This window comes from Brachypodium distachyon, chromosome 4 (assembly GCF_000005505.3).
Source record: "Brachypodium distachyon strain Bd21 chromosome 4, Brachypodium_distachyon_v3.0, whole genome shotgun sequence".
NCBI lineage: Eukaryota > Viridiplantae > Streptophyta > Magnoliopsida > Poales > Poaceae > Brachypodium > Brachypodium distachyon.
The window spans coordinates 47,129,518-47,150,726 of NC_016134.3; the positions used below are offsets into that span (position 1 = coordinate 47,129,518).

General features: G+C 40.1%; 2 protein-coding genes across 6 annotated transcripts; one reads left to right on the forward strand and one right to left on the reverse strand.

Moving 5' to 3' along the window:
• Positions 1–2,232: 2,232 nt before the first annotated feature.
• LOC100822477 (hydroxymethylglutaryl-CoA lyase, mitochondrial) lies at positions 2,233–5,387 on the forward strand. Its single transcript, XM_010240467.3, has 9 exons — positions 2,233–2,452; positions 2,757–2,876; positions 2,991–3,123; positions 3,306–3,485; positions 3,873–3,953; positions 4,053–4,216; positions 4,319–4,455; positions 4,685–4,800; positions 4,914–5,387. Exons 2-9 carry the CDS (start codon positions 2,758–2,760, stop codon positions 5,145–5,147), a joined length of 1,164 nt encoding a protein of 387 aa, XP_010238769.1. The 5' UTR covers positions 2,233–2,452; position 2,757; the 3' UTR covers positions 5,148–5,387.
• Positions 5,388–5,595: 208 nt separating this feature from the next.
• LOC100838534 (proteasome-associated protein ECM29 homolog) lies at positions 5,596–21,156 on the reverse strand. 5 transcript variants are annotated; one of them, XM_014902591.2, is made up of 35 exons: positions 20,867–21,156; positions 20,167–20,334; positions 19,986–20,075; positions 19,553–19,689; positions 19,381–19,471; positions 19,129–19,211; positions 18,938–19,044; positions 18,052–18,204; positions 17,250–17,314; positions 16,953–17,040; positions 16,714–16,792; positions 16,516–16,624; positions 15,720–15,779; positions 15,188–15,306; positions 14,204–14,579; positions 13,940–14,124; positions 13,781–13,850; positions 13,094–13,244; positions 12,840–13,009; positions 12,414–12,758; positions 11,354–11,521; positions 10,964–11,257; positions 10,561–10,737; positions 10,145–10,408; positions 9,663–9,761; positions 9,360–9,544; positions 8,916–9,251; positions 8,606–8,759; positions 8,395–8,505; positions 7,952–8,119; positions 7,308–7,434; positions 6,917–7,075; positions 6,717–6,820; positions 6,549–6,608; positions 5,596–5,961 (listed from the first exon to the last, which is right to left on the reverse strand). In XM_014902591.2, the coding sequence occupies exons 1-35, from the start codon at positions 21,056–21,058 to the stop codon at positions 5,758–5,760; spliced, it is 5,448 nt and encodes a 1,815-aa protein (XP_014758077.1). In that variant the 5' UTR covers positions 21,059–21,156; the 3' UTR covers positions 5,596–5,757. The 5 variants fall into 5 exon arrangements, with proteins under 5 accessions (XP_014758077.1, XP_010238771.1, XP_014758078.1 ...); XM_010240469.3 differs by having other exon boundaries at positions 6,917–7,078; XM_014902592.2 differs by lacking the exons at positions 19,553–19,689; positions 19,986–20,075; positions 20,167–20,334; positions 20,867–21,156 and having other exon boundaries at positions 6,917–7,078; positions 19,129–19,207; positions 19,381–19,469.
• Between the last annotated feature and the right edge of the window lie 53 nt (positions 21,157–21,209).

Consider the following 21,209-nt stretch of genomic DNA (forward strand, 5'->3'; position numbering starts at 1 on the left):
ATAAATTTGGACTGCAATTTTTTGTCTTTTCTAAGTTGTCTTTGTACTCCGTTTTTAAACTGGTTTAAGTTACACGACAATGCAACATCACGTGGCTTATCTAAAACCAGCTTTGTTCTCAAGAACCAACTTTGTCGTTTTCATTCTATCCATCTAAAACCAGTTTTGTTCTCAAGAACCAACTTTGTCGTTCTCATTCTATCCAGTTCACCATGGTCGTACCCCTGGGACAATAGACAATAGCATGCTTTGAGATCTTAGTCACGAGAACATAATAATGCAACAATGAAGGACTCATCTGATCTACAACAAAATGAGACGAGTACATCAATTTCATGTACTTTCTATGTCCAAGAAAAGATGTCTCAACTTTTACTAAATTTAAATGCATCTATACACTAAGTCATGTCTAGATACATCCAAATTCTGACAAACTTGAGACATCTTTTGTTGGACGGAGGGTAATTGACTTGCTTTCCACCGAGGTATGCAAACAAGAATTATTGCCAGCCGTTATGGAAAATATATATATAAAGAGAGAGGAAAGAAGGTGTCAGATGGCGGAGCCAGCCAAGTGGAGCCTAGGCAAAATGTTTGACTTCCTTCCAAAGTAGACTTTGCCCATAAAAAATTACTCCCTTTGATCCTAAATTCTTGATTCAAATTTGTCAAAATATGAATATATCTATTATTAAAAAGTGTCTAGATACATGTAATATTTCGACAACAGGATTGGAGGGAGTACTAATTTAATCGTCATGCTTAGCTCTGATTTAAAGTACGTTTAACCTGGGAGCCCCAGCAGCCACCAGGCGGTGGCTCCGCTGGACAAAACCATTTGGCCCCGAAACGATGAAAGCTCTGTCGCACTACCTGTTAGAAGAAGAAAAAAACATTACAGTGTTATTCTTCGTACCACCCGGTTCCACTATTTTCGATAACGAAACAATACGAATGGTGTAGTTTTGGATGTATATTGTTTTTTTGCATATTATGATAGAACTATTTTCAGCATTATTAAATTTGCATGATAGTCCTATTCAAAATCCCCACGGAGGCGGATCAATGGTATACATGAGTTAATATTTAAAGCCCACTTCGTTTGAACGGTATAGATAAAGGGCGGCCAGTTTTGCATCTTTGTTATTGTTCTGTGCCCCACTCCAAAATCCCAGTGAATCACTGCTGCATGTCACATTCCCCTGTTTCTCTCAATGCCTTTTTAGCTGATTCTCGCAATACTTAATCTCGAAACATAAGTGACCTGTCCCATTCAGCTAGAATAATGACAAAGGCACCTCTGCATCTCCACCACACCACGAAAATCACGAGAAAAATCCACACCAAATGACCAAAAACACATGCACCGCCAATAAGATGCCCCAATTTTCTTGGACCAGAATCAACTACATTTCCACTTTTAATAAGTTCCATTAAAACACACACTCGCAAAAATCGGGTCTCACCATCAACCCTATACTAATAACCAAACTTCCACCAGAACAAACATTTTTTTAATTAATCTCGATTACATAGAGATTCATTTCTTGTCCCACTCCAAAATCCCAGTGAATCCTCCCATGCACACTCTGCATTTCCTAAATCTTTGATGTCGACTTCAAACTATAGTGCGAGTGGCACGTTCCATTCCGAAACCTCTCTGCAATCTCCACCACGAATAGCACGAGGAAATCCACATCGAACCACATGCACCACCAACGAATATCTCCATTTTCCTTGGACTAGAATCGACCACATTTGCTGATTTGCATCCTTATAGTTCCATCAAACACATAAACTCGCGATCGAACCGGGTCTCGCCGTCAACCCGATACCAGCAACCAAACTTTCCCACCAAACATGAATTTCCCCTTTTCTTTTCAAAAAAAGCAAACGCGTAAGCATCGTGCCGGCTTATTTATTTTTCGGCACGATATACACAAACAAAGTACTTAGCTCTTAACGGGTACTACTCCGTATTAAATTCGAAATCGGGCAAGACCAAACGGGTTTGGGTTTGGTTCGGTTTGGTGGCCGCTCACCCAACTGAAAGCCACCTGCCAACGCGCCTCCACAACTCCCACCAACAAGCAAACTCTCTCCCGCGCCAAACCTTCCAGCTCTTCCCTAGACCAGGCCCCGTAGACTCCAACCCACTGACACCTCCGGCCCCGCTCGTTGCCACGCTGAAGACCCGGTCCATGCTCCGCTAGGTGCCCCGGCCCCTTTCCCTTTCCCTTGGCGGAGACGCGGTAGCGCAGCGACGACGTGCGGCCTCTTCTCCACAATTTTGTAGCGCGGGGGGGGTGCGGCGGCCTCTGGACGAAACCATTCCTCGCTTCCGATTCGAGCAAAATCGTGAGCTCGCCGCGGCTTGTATTCTTCTGCGCGGCAGGTTCGATTCGATCGGATTGTCCGGCTTCAATTCCAGTTCGTCGATCGGTCGGCCGAGGTGCGTTTCCGCTTTCGATTCCGGTTGTTGCTCGATTAGGGTTCCTGCTGTTTATGCTTACAGTAGTGCTACGGTATATTGCGGACTGTTTGGGGCAGAAACTGGATGAACCACCGGTTTCCACTTCTGTTTTTATTTAGCCTGAGGCGTTTCAGGGTCAAAACTCGAACCTATAGTGGCACCAGATCGTTCGTGCGTGATCTTTCTATATGCTTTGAGGTTTCAAATACATTCAGGAAAGCGGAAAGGGAAATATAACATGGCACTAGCATTTTTTGTTCACTACTGTAATTTCTGTTTCCAGAATGTCGAGCCTTGAAGAGCCACTTGGTCTTGGGGACCTGCCAAAGTTGAGTATTAACAGACTTGGAAGGTTCTGTCAAAGTGGTTGCAGAGCAAGAGCTGATGACCGCAGCAACGGCAAGTAAGTTTTACACTTTTACTGTCACAGGACCGTTCGGTGCCAAGAGAGTTCCATTTCTTCAATCACGGATGCCATCGAAACGTCTAACTTGTGTTCGTGTGGACTTACTTGCAGTTACACGCATAGCAATGGTAATGACAACCAGACGCTCTTTCACAGCAGTTCACATTCATGGCATCTGCAAGGCAACTACACCGATTCATCCTGTAATGGAATAGATATGGAATTTAGAGCTCTTCCACGGAAGGTAATTCAAGTTGTAAATTTCAATAGACCTGCATCAAATCTCGTTTCCTACGTCTGTGGCAATTCAACAAGTTGTAATTTTTTTATTTCTAGCTTTGTAAGCAAATATGTGACGGTTCTTGGCTCAAAGAGTAATGATGAAGAAGCATAACCATCCAGATTTTTTTCTCATCTGATTTTCAGGTTTCGTGGGATCTCCCAAGGTTCGTGAAGGTTGTGGAAGTTGGACCACGAGATGGTCTGCAAAATGAGAAGAACATTGTGCCAACATCAGTTAAGATTGAGCTGATACACAAGCTGGTGGCTTCTGGTTTGTCAGTAGTTGAAGCCACAAGCTTTGTTTCTCCGAAATGGGTGCCTCAGGTAATGTACAGTGTACCTAAAGCCCTAAACTAGATGAAGCTATGTAGCCTCCACTGTAGTTAGCTTTTCAACCATCCAACAAATGAGAGTTGAAGATAAAGGATGCAGTATATCTTAGTTTGTTTTAAGATTATGCAAGAAGTGAACTTGGTTAAAAGCCACCTGTCTCATTCAGATAATTAAAGTATAGCCATGCATCTACAGAAATTGTAATTGTTTGAAGACATATTATTCATCCAAAATTGTTCCTGATGGTCCCATCTCACTCCTCCCAAGATTATGTCGAAAAAAGATAAATAGTTGCAGAGAAAACATATGACATGTGACGAATAACTATTGGAAAATTATTAAGGCCTAACCTTCCGCACTCCCATTTTGGATCTGCAGCTAGCTGATGCAAAGGATGTGCTTGAAGGGGTCCAGTACGCACCAGATGTGCGGCTTCCTGTGTTAACTCCTAACCTCAGAGTACGCCCATTTCATTTTCTGTTACTCTAATGCATAGTGGCAATACACTTCACGTAATGTAAGACTTGATCTGAAGTGCTGAAGTGATTTCATTTCCAGGGATTTGAGGCTGCTGTTGCAGCTGGTGCAAAAGAAGTTGCAGTTTTCGCATCTGCCTCTGAATCCTTCTCTAAGTCGAACATTAACTGCACCATTGAGGAAAGCCTTGTTCGGTACCGTGATGTTACTTCTGCTGCCAAGAAACATGGAGTACGTGTACGCGGGTAAGCTACCTAATATTTTCGACTTCTCATGCCCGTAACAGGTATAAATGAAGAGCTTCATTTGAAGCTGGTCTGAAATCCTCGGTTCTCTGATTGTGACAGGTACGTATCATGTGTGGTTGGTTGCCCTGTCGAAGGCGCAGTGCATCCATCGAAGGTAGCATATGTTGCCAAGGAGCTTTACGACATGGGTTGTGCAGAGATTTCACTCGGTGACACAATTGGTGTCGGCACACCAGGTACAGGCCATTTGTTTGTTTCAAGTACATTTTCTGCCCTTATCGTGATTGACCAATTAAATTTCCCACGATGCACTGTAGCACCTTTAAGCGTACCCTACAATGTTAAACTGTTAATTCCTTGAGTCTCTGCGCGCACAATGTGAGCCATGAATGAAAACACAATTTATCATCACCTGCTAATAATCGATCAACCATTCTGTAGTTTCATAATGGCCGTTTGTTTCAGGTAGGGTAGTTCCTATGCTCGAGGCTGTCATGTCTGTCGTTCCGGTTGACAAGCTGGCCGTTCACTTTCATGATACATATGGCCAAGCACTTGCCAACATCCTAGTCTCTCTTCAGGTAAGCAACGCATTCCAGATCAAGCCAGTTCATGGGATCACCTAGCTGTAAACACAGACCATCCACTCAGCAAAACTGCTCTCTTGGGCTAACATTTACCATGATATTGTCAGATGGGGGTCAGCATAGTGGATTCATCAGTGTCCGGCCTCGGAGGGTGCCCTTACGCGAAAGGCGCCACCGGCAACGTCGCAACAGAGGACGTGGTGTACATGCTCCACGGCCTGGGGATAGAGACTAACATCAACCTTGGCAAGCTCATGGATGCCGGCGATTACATATGCAAACATCTGAACCGGACATCAGGCTCCAAAACTGCTACTGCTTTATGCAAGCTAACTGCCTGAGCCCGATCATATTTGGATTCAGGAACATGTTGTATGTTATATGTATTTACACTGGCCATTTTGTTGTATACACTCAATTTCTCTCAGTTCAGGGCAGGTGAAACTTAATATTTGGGATTCAGGACAGTGTTGCTCTCCATTACATGTATTATACAGGCCATTTGGCCGTGTACACTTTCAATTTACTCAGTTCAGTTCAGGTGAAATTTAACAGGAACTATTGACGTGTACAAATTTGTATCTTCGTTTTCATTATGACCTTGAACACATTTTATAACGGAAAATTGTGGCTGCCAAGAGTGATTAACAAGGAAAACATCGGCCAGGAAATAAATGAGTTGCACCTCTATTCTTTCGTAGGGATATCAAGAATATTGTGGCATCGCAAGTTACTTTCTGCATATGATTTGAGGTCGCACTTCTCTTTTCATGTAGCAAAAGATCAAAATTCAGAAGTGAAACCATGTTTTTCTTTGTCCTCGGTTGTATAAAAGGGTTGGATGACTTGCTATTTTTTGTATTGCATAACCGAATAAACGTTCAATCATCACCATAAATTACAAGTGTAGTTCTGTTGGCAACACTTTGACATGTTTCCGAAAGAGCTGATTTAATCTATGGTCATGGTTACTCCAGTTAGATCTTTGAGAACAGCCAGGCATTGCTTCAAAAGTGCCTTTGCTTGTTCACTTTTTTCGGACTCACAGAGTTGGATAAGTTCACCCTCGAACTTCGCCTCTCTTCTCTCTGTCAGTGGGAAATCTCTATACAATTTTATCAACTCATGAAGGCACTCTGAAGCTGCAATGTGAACCTGCAAAGAGGAGACAGGGCGTGAGGAGAAAGGTCTTTTCTGGACCATAAACGGTGATCATAGACCTGGACTGGATTTCGAGGAACTGTTGTTTTATAAAGTATACAACAGTCTCATGTACTAAATTTGATGATCCATAAACAAGTACTACTAAATTGGATAAAAACTGGGCCACTTTTGCTTTCTGGAGCTCCCAAAGCACTTACAAACGTGCAAGGGACCTTCCAACCACTCTTCTCGGTATCAATAGAACCAAAACAAGCTTGCAGATGTTTACAAGCTTTCATGATACCAGATAATATGCATGTAACGAACTGACATGTTTTTCAAGCCAATTATTCAGCAGCAGCAAGACAGCAAATCATCTTGTGGTAAAAAGGTACTGTCGTGGTAATTAGAGAAAATTAGCTTGGTACTATGGCAAAGACATATCAGTTGGAAACTATCAAGTGGGACTCAAGGCTGCATGTCAGTGATGACATAATAGGTGGCCCACTTGGCTACCTTTGCCATGTTACCGACAACTGATCAATATGAGCAAAGGTAACACAGTATCAGTGTTGACCAATAGTTTTATAGAATATTACCTGAGCAATCTTGACTAAGCGTATGGAGTCTACTATCTTTGGTGCCACCGAATGAAACAACTGAGTTAAAATAATCAAATTAAAAGACATTTGTCAGAAACAATGAAGAAGAACATGAACAAATGTTGAATATAGTAGTAACAATTACCAAACAAATATGTGATATACCTCCTGAACCAAGTCATCTGTGTCTTGAGGCCATGCATTATTACCATCCGAATTCAGAAACTTGTAGCACAACTCCTTGATACACAAGAAGGATGCCAGCTTAACTGTTCATGAAAAATGATAGTGTTCAATATCAAGGAAGAGAACTATTCTAGAACCATTGCTTAAGATATATCACAGATCATGCATATAAAACATACCATGCCAACCCTCCTCAGGTGAAAGAGAGTTTAATATAACTTCTAAAACATTCTTCTTCTGGTGGATAATATCCTGTGGCAAAGCAACGCTGATACAAGATGCAGCACAGTTGAGCACCTTATCGAGAGAAACAGAGACACTTGTGCTTTCATCTTGCTCTGCTGAAGAAAGTGCACTACATAAGTTAGCACAAGCACAAATGGATATGAAACTATTGTTCGAAAAGTTCCTCATGAAGTATAAATCCAGCAAGTGACCTCAAATTGTGTTGAACTACTGATATAAATTATCACACTGTCTTTATATGATACAGACAACAGAATATAAGGAAAGTTTGCAAGAAGTTAAAGGCGTAAGAATTAGCTGGAAGGGGCCAAAATAATGACTGACCAGCAGCAGAGGATGTAGTAAGTGAAGATGAAGCCGTTGTCTTAGAAATGACAGATTGACTAGAAACCTCACACAACATAGGAAAAACACTATTGAAGAATACTGGATCCCTGAATGCGGTAACCACCTGAAAAGTAATGAAGAAACAAGACAAACAAAACTAAGTAAATAGTGCCGATTCTAAATTATAGATAAAAATGCCAAAAATCTAGACTAGGCTCCTGACTTCTTTTACAGGAATGGTGAACCTTACAATGTAAATATTGACAAGTTCACAGTCAAAGGCAAACAAACAGAATGGTGGGTATGGTAACTGCCTTACAATTGTAAAGATTTGGCATGCTTACAACAAAATGGAAAGAAACTCAATGGTAGATTCCTCCAAATGTATTTTCCAAGATTCTCCTATTCAGTAAGTACACTCGAAAGAAAAACCTGAAGGTGATTTAGCTACAGTCTGCTTCCAGTTTACATCATAAACCGTTTGAGTGTAAGGTTATAGGACAAACGTGTAACTAATAGCTGAGAATCATTTTTATCCTTAAACATAAGGTTGATTGAGAAAAAGTAACAACATTAGAGCATCCGCCAGTGGAGACAAGTTTCACATTCATATAGAAATGAGGGATGGGAAAGAGAATTACTTGCTGTAAACACGAGAAAGCTGTTTCACGGTACACTTTTGACTTCCTACTACATGCAGCACAAACAGCACTTAGAATAACACTAGGCATAGTGGAGTCTTCAGCAGTTATAGCAGTATGGCAGCATGAACACAGTGAAGCTAGTGCATCCAGGATAGAATCTTTTCCCTGCAGAGAAGGTAAGGAGAGATATGATCATGTAGGATTCTTTTTTAATAAAATAAAGGGGATGGATAAGGAGCATATAACTTTTAAGTTACATGGAAATTTCAGAAAAGAAAAATCCCGCTCACTGATTTATTCATTCTCACCACTCGCACTTGCAGAATGATAAGTGAATGGTGGGGAAAGTCAATGTTAAGTGCATAATTTGCATAAAAATGTAACATAATCACTCAAATCATGCTTTCATGAAAACTTATATACATAATAGTATGAGTTACCTCCCAAAATCGACCTGGTAGCTCTTTTAGAAGTGATTTGAGAATATTATTGTGGTGTGCAGAAAGGGGTTCCCCAAGGGCATCACATAGCTTTTTTATTGCCTTGGCTGACTGAAATTAGCACACAGTATGGTAAGTATATTCCAAGCTTTCAACACAACTATCAGCAATTTATTTTATGGACAACAAATTAGTGACACAGACACTGCACCTTTCTTTTACCAGCCCATGATGACGAGGACATGCAATCACACAAAAGAGATACAATTTCAGGTAAGTATAGCTGAAGGGTTACTCTTTCACTACTAGGAATATCCTCCCAAAGTTCTCCATATAAGGCACTGGTCTCTTTGTCATCATCAAATCTGAAAAAAAAATGTTACTCAAGATCGAGCAGACAGGCTGCAGGGAGCTGCTTTTGTATTCAATGATACTGAACTTTAGAACATCATGAATAGCTGACATCTTAGTTTCAGAACTCAAAATGAAAGGTTAAGACTGAAGATAAGTCCCTCACATACCTTGAAGAAAAAATCACAGGGATAACCACTGCATTGTATCCACTAATAACATCTGCTGCATTGCTCAAATATGATTTAATAAGAACTGCACCAGATAACTGAGCATTCTTTTCACCTAAATGCAGAGAAGAGGTGTCTTCAATAAGTTTCTGAGCCTGAGACTGACTGGCATATTTCAAAACTGCAGCACAAGATGATGCAAAGGCCCTTTTTGCTGCAGTACTCCTTTCCTCCAGAACAGCACTGTAGAGCAACTTCAGTAACATTGCTGTGTATGGCTTGATGTTAATCATTACCTTCTGTACTAGCAAGGTGATGAAGCTGGCAACCCCAACCCTGAATTCAGAAACGAAATGGATGACAAGGTAGGATTTAAGTATGTGAGAATGAAATAATTCATGATATCATGAGCACTACAAGGATATTATTGGCAGGAAAAATAACCTTGTATTAAGACCAACAGCAGATCTAACCATTTGAGCCAAGCGAGGAATTAATAGATCGAGTGAATCTGTGTCAACAACTTTTATACAAATATCAAGGGTTTCCCACATTGGAGAATCTTTGGCTACAGCTACACGCAAGCTATCAAGTTTCTCAGTTTGGATGCCGGCATTTCCTGCATGCATCTTTGGTCCGAATACAGGAGTGAGTACTGAGTACAGAGCAGAAATAACATGGTAGATAAATAAGCAATAAAACATCAATGATCCTGCCAAAACCAACAAAACTAGCAGAGTAGCATACCTCAACATAGTTTAACCTTTGATCCTCCAGACTTGATAAACATTCGAGCATACAGCTAACAAGTTCTGACAGATGTGGCCGCAGGGCAGTGCCAGCTCCCTATGAACATTAAAATGCCATAAGCTGAAGACCTTCTCTTTCTTTAATTAATTTCATGAAAGCACCACACAAAGCATAAGAGTATGTTATAGGCCACATATTAGGAGTTGTGTTGCTAATTTGATATAACAAGGATAAAACTCTTGGCATGTGATGTTTCTTTTCAACAGCTCCTTTAGTCGAAATCCATGAATAGAGCTAAGGTATTGTAATATAAGATGTTTAATCTAAGATGTTGTGTTGGCTTGGTGTGCTAAGAAAAAATGGACCTTTAAAAAACTGCCACCAAACTTTAGTAATGATAAAAACTGCATCTGTTTCGCAATATAACTCATTACAGTATAAGTGCAGTTAAACTTTACAGCTTTTGACCATTGATATACCTTAGCCAGCTTCATGACCAAACTTATTGATGCTTTTTGAACGCTTGAAACTTTACTGAGTATGCCTTCAGAAAGCAAGTATGGCAGTACGATGTTCATTGTTTCTTTGGCATCAGTAGCAGCAGTAAGTGACACGTCAGAGAGCCTGATTGTCAATGAGCTTACAGCTCGGCATAAACTGTCGCCAGCATTTCGCACAGTTTCCTTTATGTCGTCCATCGCACGGAAGGTGGTTGTCCATATTTTCCTCAGATGCTTTGAAACCTTGAAAAGAACAAGGAAAATGTGAGTTCTATTTGATTCTCAAAAGAAATCCAAAGGCAGTTACGTACAAACATTTGAATATAGCTTGTGCAACATTGTGCACTAATTGAAGTTTACAAAATCAACTTTGAAACAATCATGTATGAACTTACCTGGCTATATCTTCGCCCTTGGATGATGTCTGCAAGTGCAAGACATGAAGCTTCACGTGAGCGCCAAAGCCGTGATCCAGATTGAACCAACAAATCCTCTACTATGACATCATAATGTTCGTCTATTGCTTTTTTGGGATCTGAGACAATCAACTTCCAGATGTGCCCCATTGAATCCTATAGTAGGTCATAATCAGATATGCATGAGAATAAAAGTCCTAGCCAAGTCATTCTGGCCAAAAAGGTAGGCATCTAAAACACGGTTCCCCAATAGCTAGGTGACTCAATCACATCGAGGTGCAATTGCTCACAGCTCTGTTGAAGGATTAACACATGCTAACCCTCAGCAATTTAATTTTTAAAAAGGTAAATGGAAGATAGCAAACACTGTACACTTCGATACCTGGATGTTCTTATCAGGATCATATTGGTACCGGACAAGCCTAGGAATTAACGTGTGCAGATGGGGTTGAAGCGCTTCCCCAGCTTGTTTAGCAATCTTGGAAAATCCAAAAGCAGCACCTCTTTTGGAATTGAGAGCAGCCTGATAATTAGCTAGATCCATGAACTTGTATATCAAGTCAGGCTGTCCCATCTCATTGGCAAGACTACACAGCTCCTTGTATGTGCTAAGCTTTCCTCCAGTTGGATTACTGCCAATGGTTCCTTCTTGAAAAACCTCCGAATCCTCCATCAGCTAATGCAAGTACATTAAGCATGAATACATGACACCTTGGTGAAAAGAAAATTGAGGATCTCATGGAAGGTAGAAATTTTAGAAAACATTAAGCACCTTAATGGCCTTCTTCTTTTTTGCTGAGCCAGTCAGTGTATTCACCAGAGCGTGAACCAGCTGCCCTTTCATAGCAGCATCACCAAGTTCATACACAATACTCATGCCTTGGGATGCCAAATCTTGTGTAAGCTCATTAGAATCACCAATAAGGTGAGAAAAGGCTTCCTATAAAATAAATGAACTTCAAGTGGTCATGGTAGTTGTAGGCGTTAGCAAATAGTTCACTGAGAAAAACTCGTATGTGAGCTAACAAGTTAGTCCAAGCCCTATGTCAGTAAAACATTGACGGCAGTTTCCAACTCCGGTGGTTTTTACAGTAGTCAGGGGCAATAAATAATTGTCAACATGAATTGAAGAAACTTGATAGGAAACATACATGATTACTGTTAAAGGATTAAAGATGACGAGTGACCCAACATTAGGGGCAACTGTTTTGCTCCAATACAGGAACTTGACTAGCTGAGAAAACAATTAAATTTCACCGGTATATGCAATTGTAGCAAGAAATGAGACTCGAATTTTGAATCGCTTCAATCGAAGGGTGTAGTTGTGCAGAAATTCCAAAAGCCAAATGCTGAAATATGTTTTTGAAAAGGATGGCACCAGATCTTTGAGTGTTAGAATATTTATCAGTATTACAATCTTGAATTTTTCAGTCATAATTTGGTAGATAATCCTCTCAAGAACTTATACTTCTGAATTATATTAAAAGCTAGTAGAGGTTTTAGATGTCAGTTAAAACTTAAAAGTATAACATGCTACCTAAGCTGGCTTGTGCACACCCCAGTCCGCAAGTACTGGTATTATATCATACAGACCAACGTTGACATAAATGATCTACTCCCTCCGGCCGGAATTACTTGTCGCAGATTTAGTACAACTTTGTACTAAATCTGCAACAAGTAATTCCGGCAACTTTGTACTAAATCTGTGACAAGTAATTCCGGCTGGAAAGAGTATCATATCTAATGCAGTGCCACAGTTTAGAAAAAGAAGGAATAAAAGATATGTTAGGGGCTCTGTAATAATGCAGAACTTCTACTATTGATTGCCAAACCTGAATTTGTGGAAGAAGTTCCAAGATCTTTGGATGCCGACCACAGTACATTGTCAGTGAAACCAAACAGACTGTACCCGCACAGCGTTCCTCTTTTCTACTGCTATAAATTAGTGTATCAAACAGCTTGTTTATAATCTCTTCTCGAGCCATTGTGTGTGCTTCGTCACAACTGCTTCTTTTACCGGTATTACTCGAGTTAAGTAGGGGTGCATCACCAGTGAGAAAGTTTGTGGCCTGGGAAAGGGAAACAAAGTTTGTTTCTAGTATTACATCTGCCGTCACAGGAACTTCACCCCATATGAAAGATAGGGCCTCCCCGGATGCAAAAAGCACATCTTCAACCTAAATAAATGAAATCCACAAACAGAATTTTGTCAAAATATAGTAACATACTTTCATTGTAAGTTTTTTTCACATTACTACCTTAGAACGTGCAAGACTGAAAATCAAGTCTAACGCAATTTTCAGGTGTGCAAAGGACAACTCATTCCAAGAAATATGTCCCAGTGATACCAAAATCTTCTGTACTGCTTTGTTGTCATTTTCAGAAAGCAGCTTCGCTAACCTCTCATGCAAAACAGTTACAACTGCATCTGTAGGACAAAAAAAATTAGCTTTTACCTGTTACAAATAAATAGCAAAGAAAGGGGATGAGTACTCAAAGTGAATAGTTCTACCTGTAGAAGAGCTTCGACTAATGGAAGGCAATGCACAGCGGAGCCCAATATGACCAAGAGATTCCATTGCAATGGACGCCAACGTTGAACCCTCAGACTCAACAACTTTTACAAGAATATCAACTACTTTTTTAACCAGTTCTTCAGGTATCTGTACATGCACTCGTGAAGTAATAGCAAATTAATAATTTCAATCACAAAACATGGTACCTCGATCTATCTAATTCATGAAACGATGTGTTACAATGAAAGGATGCGTTAGCCGTACGACTGTACAACTACACAGCACATAATTACATCAAACTTTTAAAAACAAGAATACTGCATCATCATAATGAGAACATTCTGAATGATCTTGATTTATAGTGCTTGCTCCTTTCTTTCGTAACATCAAGAGCTTTTTTCTATTCAACATTTGTGAGATAATGCTATAATTATTTTCTAATACCAATAGTGCAGCATTATGTGGTGCAGAGTCATGCAAAGGGCAGAACAAAATAGACTGGTCAGAAAGAACCTCCAAGCTCCTAAGCATGAGAACTAGGTAACAGGTCTTCAATACGGGTTAAAGTGGTCACAGAAAATATGCTAAGCTTTCATTTCAAGTGCAAACGAGCATGATTCAGCAAAGGAAACGAAATCTGTAATAAGCTACAAAAATGAGGAGAGGAAGCAGCATGAGCTTACATATGATTCCTTCAAACAGCAGGCGGTTATATACCCAATTGCACATAACAATCCATGGTAAACCTCAAATCTGGCACGGCCAATCAAATATTGACATGAATTAGAAGCTGTATGGAAACATAAATAAAACATGAAGTGTTGTAGTTTTCTCTTGCATACTTTGATGGATGATTTTGATCAAATGTTGAAGTGAGTTCAGACAGAAGATTCAATGCAGCCGAGTCTGAAAGTGCTGAAGAAGCAATGCCAAGAAGACGTGCGGCAGCTTCACGAGCATCGGAATCAACATGACTTAGCAAAGCTCTTAACCAATGTAAACGGTTCGCATACCGTGACGATACCAACTGCAAATTTTGGAGGGAAAAGGTTAAAACATGTGAATAACCATCAAGCTTATTCTAACATCATACAGAGAGCAAATACCTTTCGCTGACGGAAGGATATATCAACCAATGACTTCAAGGCCAATGCGTGCAGTTCACTAGACCCTTCATATGACATGGCATGTTCCAAAATCACACACATTTTTGCTACTGGAGAATGAGATAGATCTTCTTGAGAAAGATCTGGGCTATCACTCGCCTCAAAGCACTTCATCAGAAACTTGATCATTGCAAGAAATGTTTTCGATGGGAAAAGCAGTTTTCCATGCCTCTGGTCATTAGAATGCAACAGTTGAGGCTGCTGGCTGTAAATATAATTTAGCATTTCCACAACATCTGGATAGTTGAAATCAACAGCTGTTACAGATGACTGCCTCTCATCATTTAACAGATTTAGACCAGTTAGAGCCATTTCCCTGTGTACAAACTTACGTATATAAGAATAACTCAAGAAATTAACCAATGTGTTACCATCATAGTTGAAAAGATTCTGCTAGCATGCATGTGTAAGGAGCAGTAAACTAGCTTACTGCTATGTGATAGCATACATTTACAACTATGTGCTAGAAATGTATGATTCTAGCATATATTTTCCTGTGTGCTAGCATGCATCTGGATTGTTTTCCACTGACTTTGGAATTGAATTCCCATCATGGTTTCACTAGCTTGCAAGCACAACAGAAAATCTAAAACAATCCATCTCACAGCCTCAAAATATTGGCAGCAAACTACTAAAGTTCACTCTGCACAGTCCAAAAGTATGTTTGATACTAACAGGGGACTGCATGAATAATTCTATGCTAGAGGAGAGAGGAGTGTGACCGTTGGCTGTACGTAAAGAATCGAGCGTGCATGCAACAGCCCAAGTTTTACAGATTGCATGAACTTTAATACTAAGTACAAAATTGTAAGGAGCAGCTAAAACAGCAACTTTCAGGGAACTGGAGGGATTGCAGAAATGCGACCAAAGAGCAACACAGCCTCATGCGGGCATATTTTATATCTAGCATCTTTCATAACCAACCTTATGTCCAGTTTTACATCTGAAGCTCCAAGCATGCAAATGTACCGGCTTGGGCAGTGATGCATATCGTACAATGTTGTTGCCCATCTTACAGCAGAAAACCGAACCTCGATTTGCTCCTTCAAGAAACATACAGTACAAATGTAAGACAGAATATTATGCAAAATCCAAACTAAGGGCACCAGCATTCCTCAAACAAAGTCCTTGAAATAACAAGATACTGCAGCTGAATTTAAGAAAAGTAAAAGTGACTGGAAGCCCATGTTTGCTTAAGAGGGGCCATCACAAACATCAGGAGAAAGAAAATATCTGTCCAATGGACCCCATCATCCCAATCACAATATCTCAGATTTTTTTTTTCTTTTTATGTCATTCCACATATCTCCATTCCAGTTTGAGAAGAAGGCAAAAGCCTGAAAGTAACAGGCTAACAGCTTCTCAATAACTCTCAATTTGGTTATCAGAGGCTCATAGTGGTTCTGCAGTCTAGGGTATTTAATAATTGATGATTATTAGAATGATAAGTTTTTACCACTTGAGAATTTTCCAGAAGGAGTGCCTCAAGATCCTTCAGTACTTCCACTGATGCGCCCTGATATCATGAGCAAGAATTTCCATAAAAAAAATGAGCAAGAAAATGAAAATATATGGTGTTGGTCCATAAAAAGTGGGCTAAAGATAAGATGCATATGAATTTAAGTGAAGTCATGATGAAGCAACAGAATAAAAAAATTATACAAGTCAAAAGAATGTCCTAAAGTGAAAAGGCTAGCATCCACTTTGCTACCTTTCTGGACGGTGGTAATTTTGTGTTTTATGTTTCTTCTTTCTATTAAGTGTTCTGATAGATGAACATTCCATAATAAATATTTAAATCCAGCATGCTACTTAGACAGCATACACAATTAGGATCTGGATTTTCCAATATGTATATGAGTTCCTAAGGTGTATAGCAGTGTTCTTCAATATTCACATAGGTAGGTAATACTAGAACAAAAGTTCACAAGGTACTCATCTATTGCATGAGATGTTGAAACTATTTGATCATTAAAGACAATCAAAGAATCACAATCCACAAGCATCTATGTTGAAATATATTAAGCCCCTTTCTCCATCAGCTCGAGCTTTTGGGTGAACTCGTTAGGTGCATCAATTAAATGGTGTCAGAGCCAAGGGGTCTCAAGTTGCGGCCTCCATCAATCCCACGTCTAATATATTAAGCACCCTTCTCCATCGGCTCGAGCTTTTGGGTTAACTGGTTAGGTGCATCAATTCAATAATTTATAATAGGTCATGACAGCACAATTGAGCATGCCTTCCACAATAACCTTATATGATGTAGCAATAGAAGTGGCTGCCTCCTGAATTGTCAAACGGAGAGATTGATCCTCATTTCTCAAAGCAGTGAAGAGTCTTATAGCCATGTCTGTTTTGTTGCTGCAATGTTCACAGAAGTTCTAGAGTCATTTCCGCATAACAGAAACAACACACGAGTCAAGAACGTAAAGTGTAAGATAAGGGCATGCCTGAATAAATTAGGCATCCGAGAGGCGAGCAAACCAATGGCTTGGTACGCAAATATTTTGACATCTCTACCGATGGAATCTGAAAACATAGGAAATCAATAATTCATTAATTGCTTTCTCAAGCGCATGATAATTGGTCTATCAAAGAGATGTTAAAACCCCAGTAATTTAAAGAAACAATCCAGAGATAAGCCATATGCAGGTTTGAACAAGTAGAGCAGATAATAAGTGCAACAAACCTGCTTCTGTAGTGGAAGAACCATCAAGGGACCGTAATATTCCACTGAGGATAACTGGACCAATTAACTTCAGTTGGTCGGTTACTGCCTACATCAATAACAAAATTACGACCATTCATAAGTGTGTTTGAAACCACAATACAAGATCAACAAAGGGGAAAAGAAATTAACATATCTTTTCCAAAAAAGAATTACCATAAACGGAAGTAAGAATAATCTGGAACAAACAATTAGTCGCTAATGCTAGAAGATAAGCCGATAAGGTATGCATGGTCAGAACAAACAAACTGTGCATACATGTTTGAAAACCCAGACGGTGAACTCCATTCCTAACTGCTTTAGCCTTGAAGTTGTTCCACTCCCTACAGACAGAGACAGAGCAGAAACATATGAATTTACTAACAATATTTAAAATGATGAAGTTGAGATGCTGCACTGCTGGAACTAAAAGAAGAGCAGTACCTTATTATTTTAATGAAAATTAAATAGAACCGAACATAATGAGATACTTTTAGAAGGGGGCAGACAGTCATTAATGATATGTTCACATAAATACTACATGGAAATATCAGAGAAATATGTGTTTCGTTCCACAAAGAATACACCAATCAGTGTGATATTGGCAACTTAAGAATGACAATTGGATCGAAAAATAATGCCCAGTTGTGCACAGTTAAAGATGAGCTATTCTCCAGGACTTAATGTTCCTTTTACTATCTTATATTTCACATGTCATTCTTTTTCTTCTTTTTCCCTTTCCGTTCATATTCAAATTAATCTCTATGTTTCTTATTTTCAGCATTTGAGTAATGCATACAATCCTTTTGCAACTGTAAGTAATAATGGGATGCCCAAAGGGTTAAAACCATAACTTATCCATGTTAATAGAATTAGTAACAGGAAAAGATATGAGTCCAGAATGACAAATGAACGGGATAAAGTTCAATATCCTACTTCAATGCACTTTGTTAGACAGAATATTTAAGTAGGAAAAAAATGCCTTCACCGCTAACAAAGCCACTAAAGATGCAGTTAGCTGGTCATGAGTAATGATTATGGAAAACTCGACAATGTGCAAAAGGATATAAATGTAGAATACCATAGATGCACCCAAAGATGCATTGAAGTGTGTACGGAAAAGCGTTTGCTGCAGCAATAGATCGGCTGAAAACGCTCATAAGGCGGACACGCAATGAACTATGTGCTGGGGCAACTTTCAGTTCTGCAGCTATATTTTCTTGACCCGTGGTACCTGTGAAACAAGAGAAACATTACCATGAACCATGACGTGACACATTAAACCAGGTTCATATTGAGCAAAACAAGCAACGGATTGAGATGCCACAAAACCACCAAATTGGTAACAGGGAAGAAGAAAATAGAAGCATTCACAAGTGCAGGTATGGATGTGTAAAAATATGCAACATGTTGTACCTGCTGGTGTCGGTCCATGTCAGTGGCAGGCATGCAAATGACACTAAGCACATGTGGAGGTAGTTAGATGGGTATGCATACTTGTGAAAGGTGAGAGATCAGGAGTTCATGAACAGACAGAAAAGAAATGAAAACGGGCATCCAAACACAAATGCCTTGTCAACTTGTCCACTATAGGATATGCTGTTAGTTTCACCATTTCCCTCCCAGCTAGTAGAGCTGCAAATTTTTGACCCTCAGGGTATCCTTTGACCCTACTCAGTTCAAACAAATGAACTAGTTTTCCAAAAAGTTGTGTCATTTTAAAATTTTAGTTCATTTGGTTGAACTAAGGAGGGTCAAAGGGTACCCTGAGGGTCAAAATTTTGCAGCTCTACCAGATAGCAAGCTGAATTTCCAAACTGTACCTTGGTCACTACTCCAATCAAAAGCAGTTCAGCCAGATTCCAAACTACAAAATGGAATATCTTATGCTGCACCACGAAAAATGCTTATTGTAATTGGAATGAGAAATGCGTAGATCAGCACCCTAGAAAATAAATAAAGCATACCATTGAATAGTGTAAACAATCTCTTGATAAGGTTGGGGTCTTCCAAATTCGCAGTTGAAGCTTTGCGCTTTAACAACTCGTCTCCTCTCCTAGCAACCGACTCTTGACTATATTGAAACAGTTATCAGCATAACTGTTGATCCACCTAACCATTTCATTACACTATAAACTGAATTCTGAAATGAAAGTACCTATCTGAAGCACCAGCTAAATAAATAGGGTAGACAATCTCAGATGCCAACTGCATAGCTTCAATTACATTCAAGATTCCTAGCTGAAGACATTGGAAGTTAAATTCAACCATAAGAAGGCAAGTACAGTACACTCAACAGCTAAAATGTGTGAATGCATGTACGGACATGACTATGCACACATGCATAAAATACATGATCCCTAATGGTAAGAATGCTTCATTTGAAAACCGCATTTACTTTTTGCATTACCTTTCTTGATGTAAGTGTGTCACCTTTTAGTGGTAGCTTTCCAGTAACACGATCTGCTTGGGCAACTGAAAGTCCTGCTGGGCATCCAATACTGAAGTGAATCATAATAGCAGTCAGCCTCCTGAATTCAAAATATTATTTATAATTTTATAATTTCGAAAGGACAATGTACCCTTGGGATGGTGTTTGATACAATATCATGTGAAAGCCAAAGTCAGCAAAAACTAAGCCATCACTAGATCCACTTATGGATCGATATTTTGAAGCAATGCTGTCATCCACCTTACGTGTGTTACATTCACCGATAGCCTGGAAAACATAAGAAAAGCATGCAGGCGTTATAGAATGCGGACATACTGAAGAAAGAAAATAAAAGTTATAATCAATGCGTCCAAAATTATTTTAGTTTTGACTAAAAGTACACATAAAAACCATTTAGTTCTTACTAAAAGTACACATGATGGGAGTTACAGAGAAAATAAAATGGTGTCAGGGGAAATACAGACATCAATTTGGTCGATTAAATTTAAGCATAAAATTTATGTCATGCTCATAGTCCATGCAGAACCTAAATAATGATTAAAAAATTGCATGTCATGACCAACCTTCGCTACAAGTCTCAAGATAATTCCTTGATGCTGAGCTGGAGCATTTGATATATTGATTAAAAGATCAGGTGCGGTGTTTCCCTTCTCCTGTTACAAAATGTGAAGTTGGTATTGTTAACTTTGCAGTTAAACTGGAACAGCCTGGGAAATGGGAAGCAAACAACACAAATAATGATACCTCGCTTGGCAGGCGCTCAAACGCCATCTCGATGTAAACAATACAAAAGTTCCGAACAATTGAAGCCGAAGCAGATTCAGTGTAGATCTTCCATAAATCCAGCATGGGCAGAGAAATCTCGGGCCTGTGCTTCACCCGTTTGTTAATGTGGCTGAGAATCTCCATAACCTAGTCAAATCCAAGGTTGCATGTCATTGATATAAAAGAAATGTATGTTATGAAAACCATTTTTCAGAACTATGTTATAAAACCTGCAGCAAGGAAACAAAAGGCAGTAACCATTATACTCGATGTGGTGTTGAGTAAAAGGGCAGCACTTGAACAGGTGCGCGGTACTATTAAACAACAGATAATTACTTCCAATGTTGAGGAAATTCAAATGCACGGTGCAAAACACCGCAGATATTTTCTATAACCAGTAAATAAGTAGCTAAATTAACAGGGAATTTGTACAGAACGCAAACTATATTATCCTAACGAAAAGCTGCAGGGAAAATGCTACCTACGCAGGAATCCGTCACTTCCGAGTAAACGAGGCTCTAATTTCATGATCACACGAGCAAAGCTTAGCACGAAATTTCCCCCACCGTGTAGGAAATACCTCGCAAGACTAAACCAACTGAAGCGGACTAAACTAAGAGCAGCGCAACCTACGGCGGCTGGTGCTGAACTGAATCTAGGGCCAGGGAGGAGGACTCACGAGCTTGCGGACGGACGGGGCCGTGGAGGCGAGCGAGGTGATGGCGTAGGGGAGCACGCGGGCGAGCAGCGGCGCGAGGCGGGCGTCCTCGGCGAGGGCCAGCCGCGTGAGCATCCTGTCCAGGGCGTCCTCCCTCTCCGCGTCCGTCGGGGCCGGCGGGCCGGCGGCCGCCGCCGACGAAGGCTCCGCCATCTCCTTCGGCTGTGGTGTTGGACTCGCGCGGTCGCCGCTGCTGTGGTGCTTGGCTTCCGGCGCAAGAAGAAGAAAGAGAATGGAATCGTGCGAACCGGACGGGGGGCGAGTCGTGTCAGGTCCGGGTCTAAAAAAACGTTTTAAAGCAGGA

Coding starts and splice junctions, on each gene's coding strand:
- LOC100838534 (XM_010240469.3), bottom strand. CDS start 21,058: ATGGCGGAGCCTTCGTCGGCGGCGGCCGCCGGCCCGCCGGCCCCGACG. Junction 14,580..15,187: donor GATGTAAAACTGGACATAAG/GTTGGTTATGAA, acceptor GTTTGTACACAG/GGAAATGGCTCTAACTGGTC. Junction 14,125..14,203: donor TATCCTTCCGTCAGCGAAAG/GTATTTGCTCTC, acceptor CAAAATTTGCAG/TTGGTATCGTCACGGTATGC.
- LOC100822477 (XM_010240467.3), top strand. CDS start 2,758: ATGTCGAGCCTTGAAGAGCCACTTGGTCTTGGGGACCTGCCAAAGTTG. Junction 2,877..2,990: donor GATGACCGCAGCAACGGCAA/GTAAGTTTTACA, acceptor ACTTACTTGCAG/TTACACGCATAGCAATGGTA. Junction 3,486..3,872: donor CTCCGAAATGGGTGCCTCAG/GTAATGTACAGT, acceptor TTGGATCTGCAG/CTAGCTGATGCAAAGGATGT.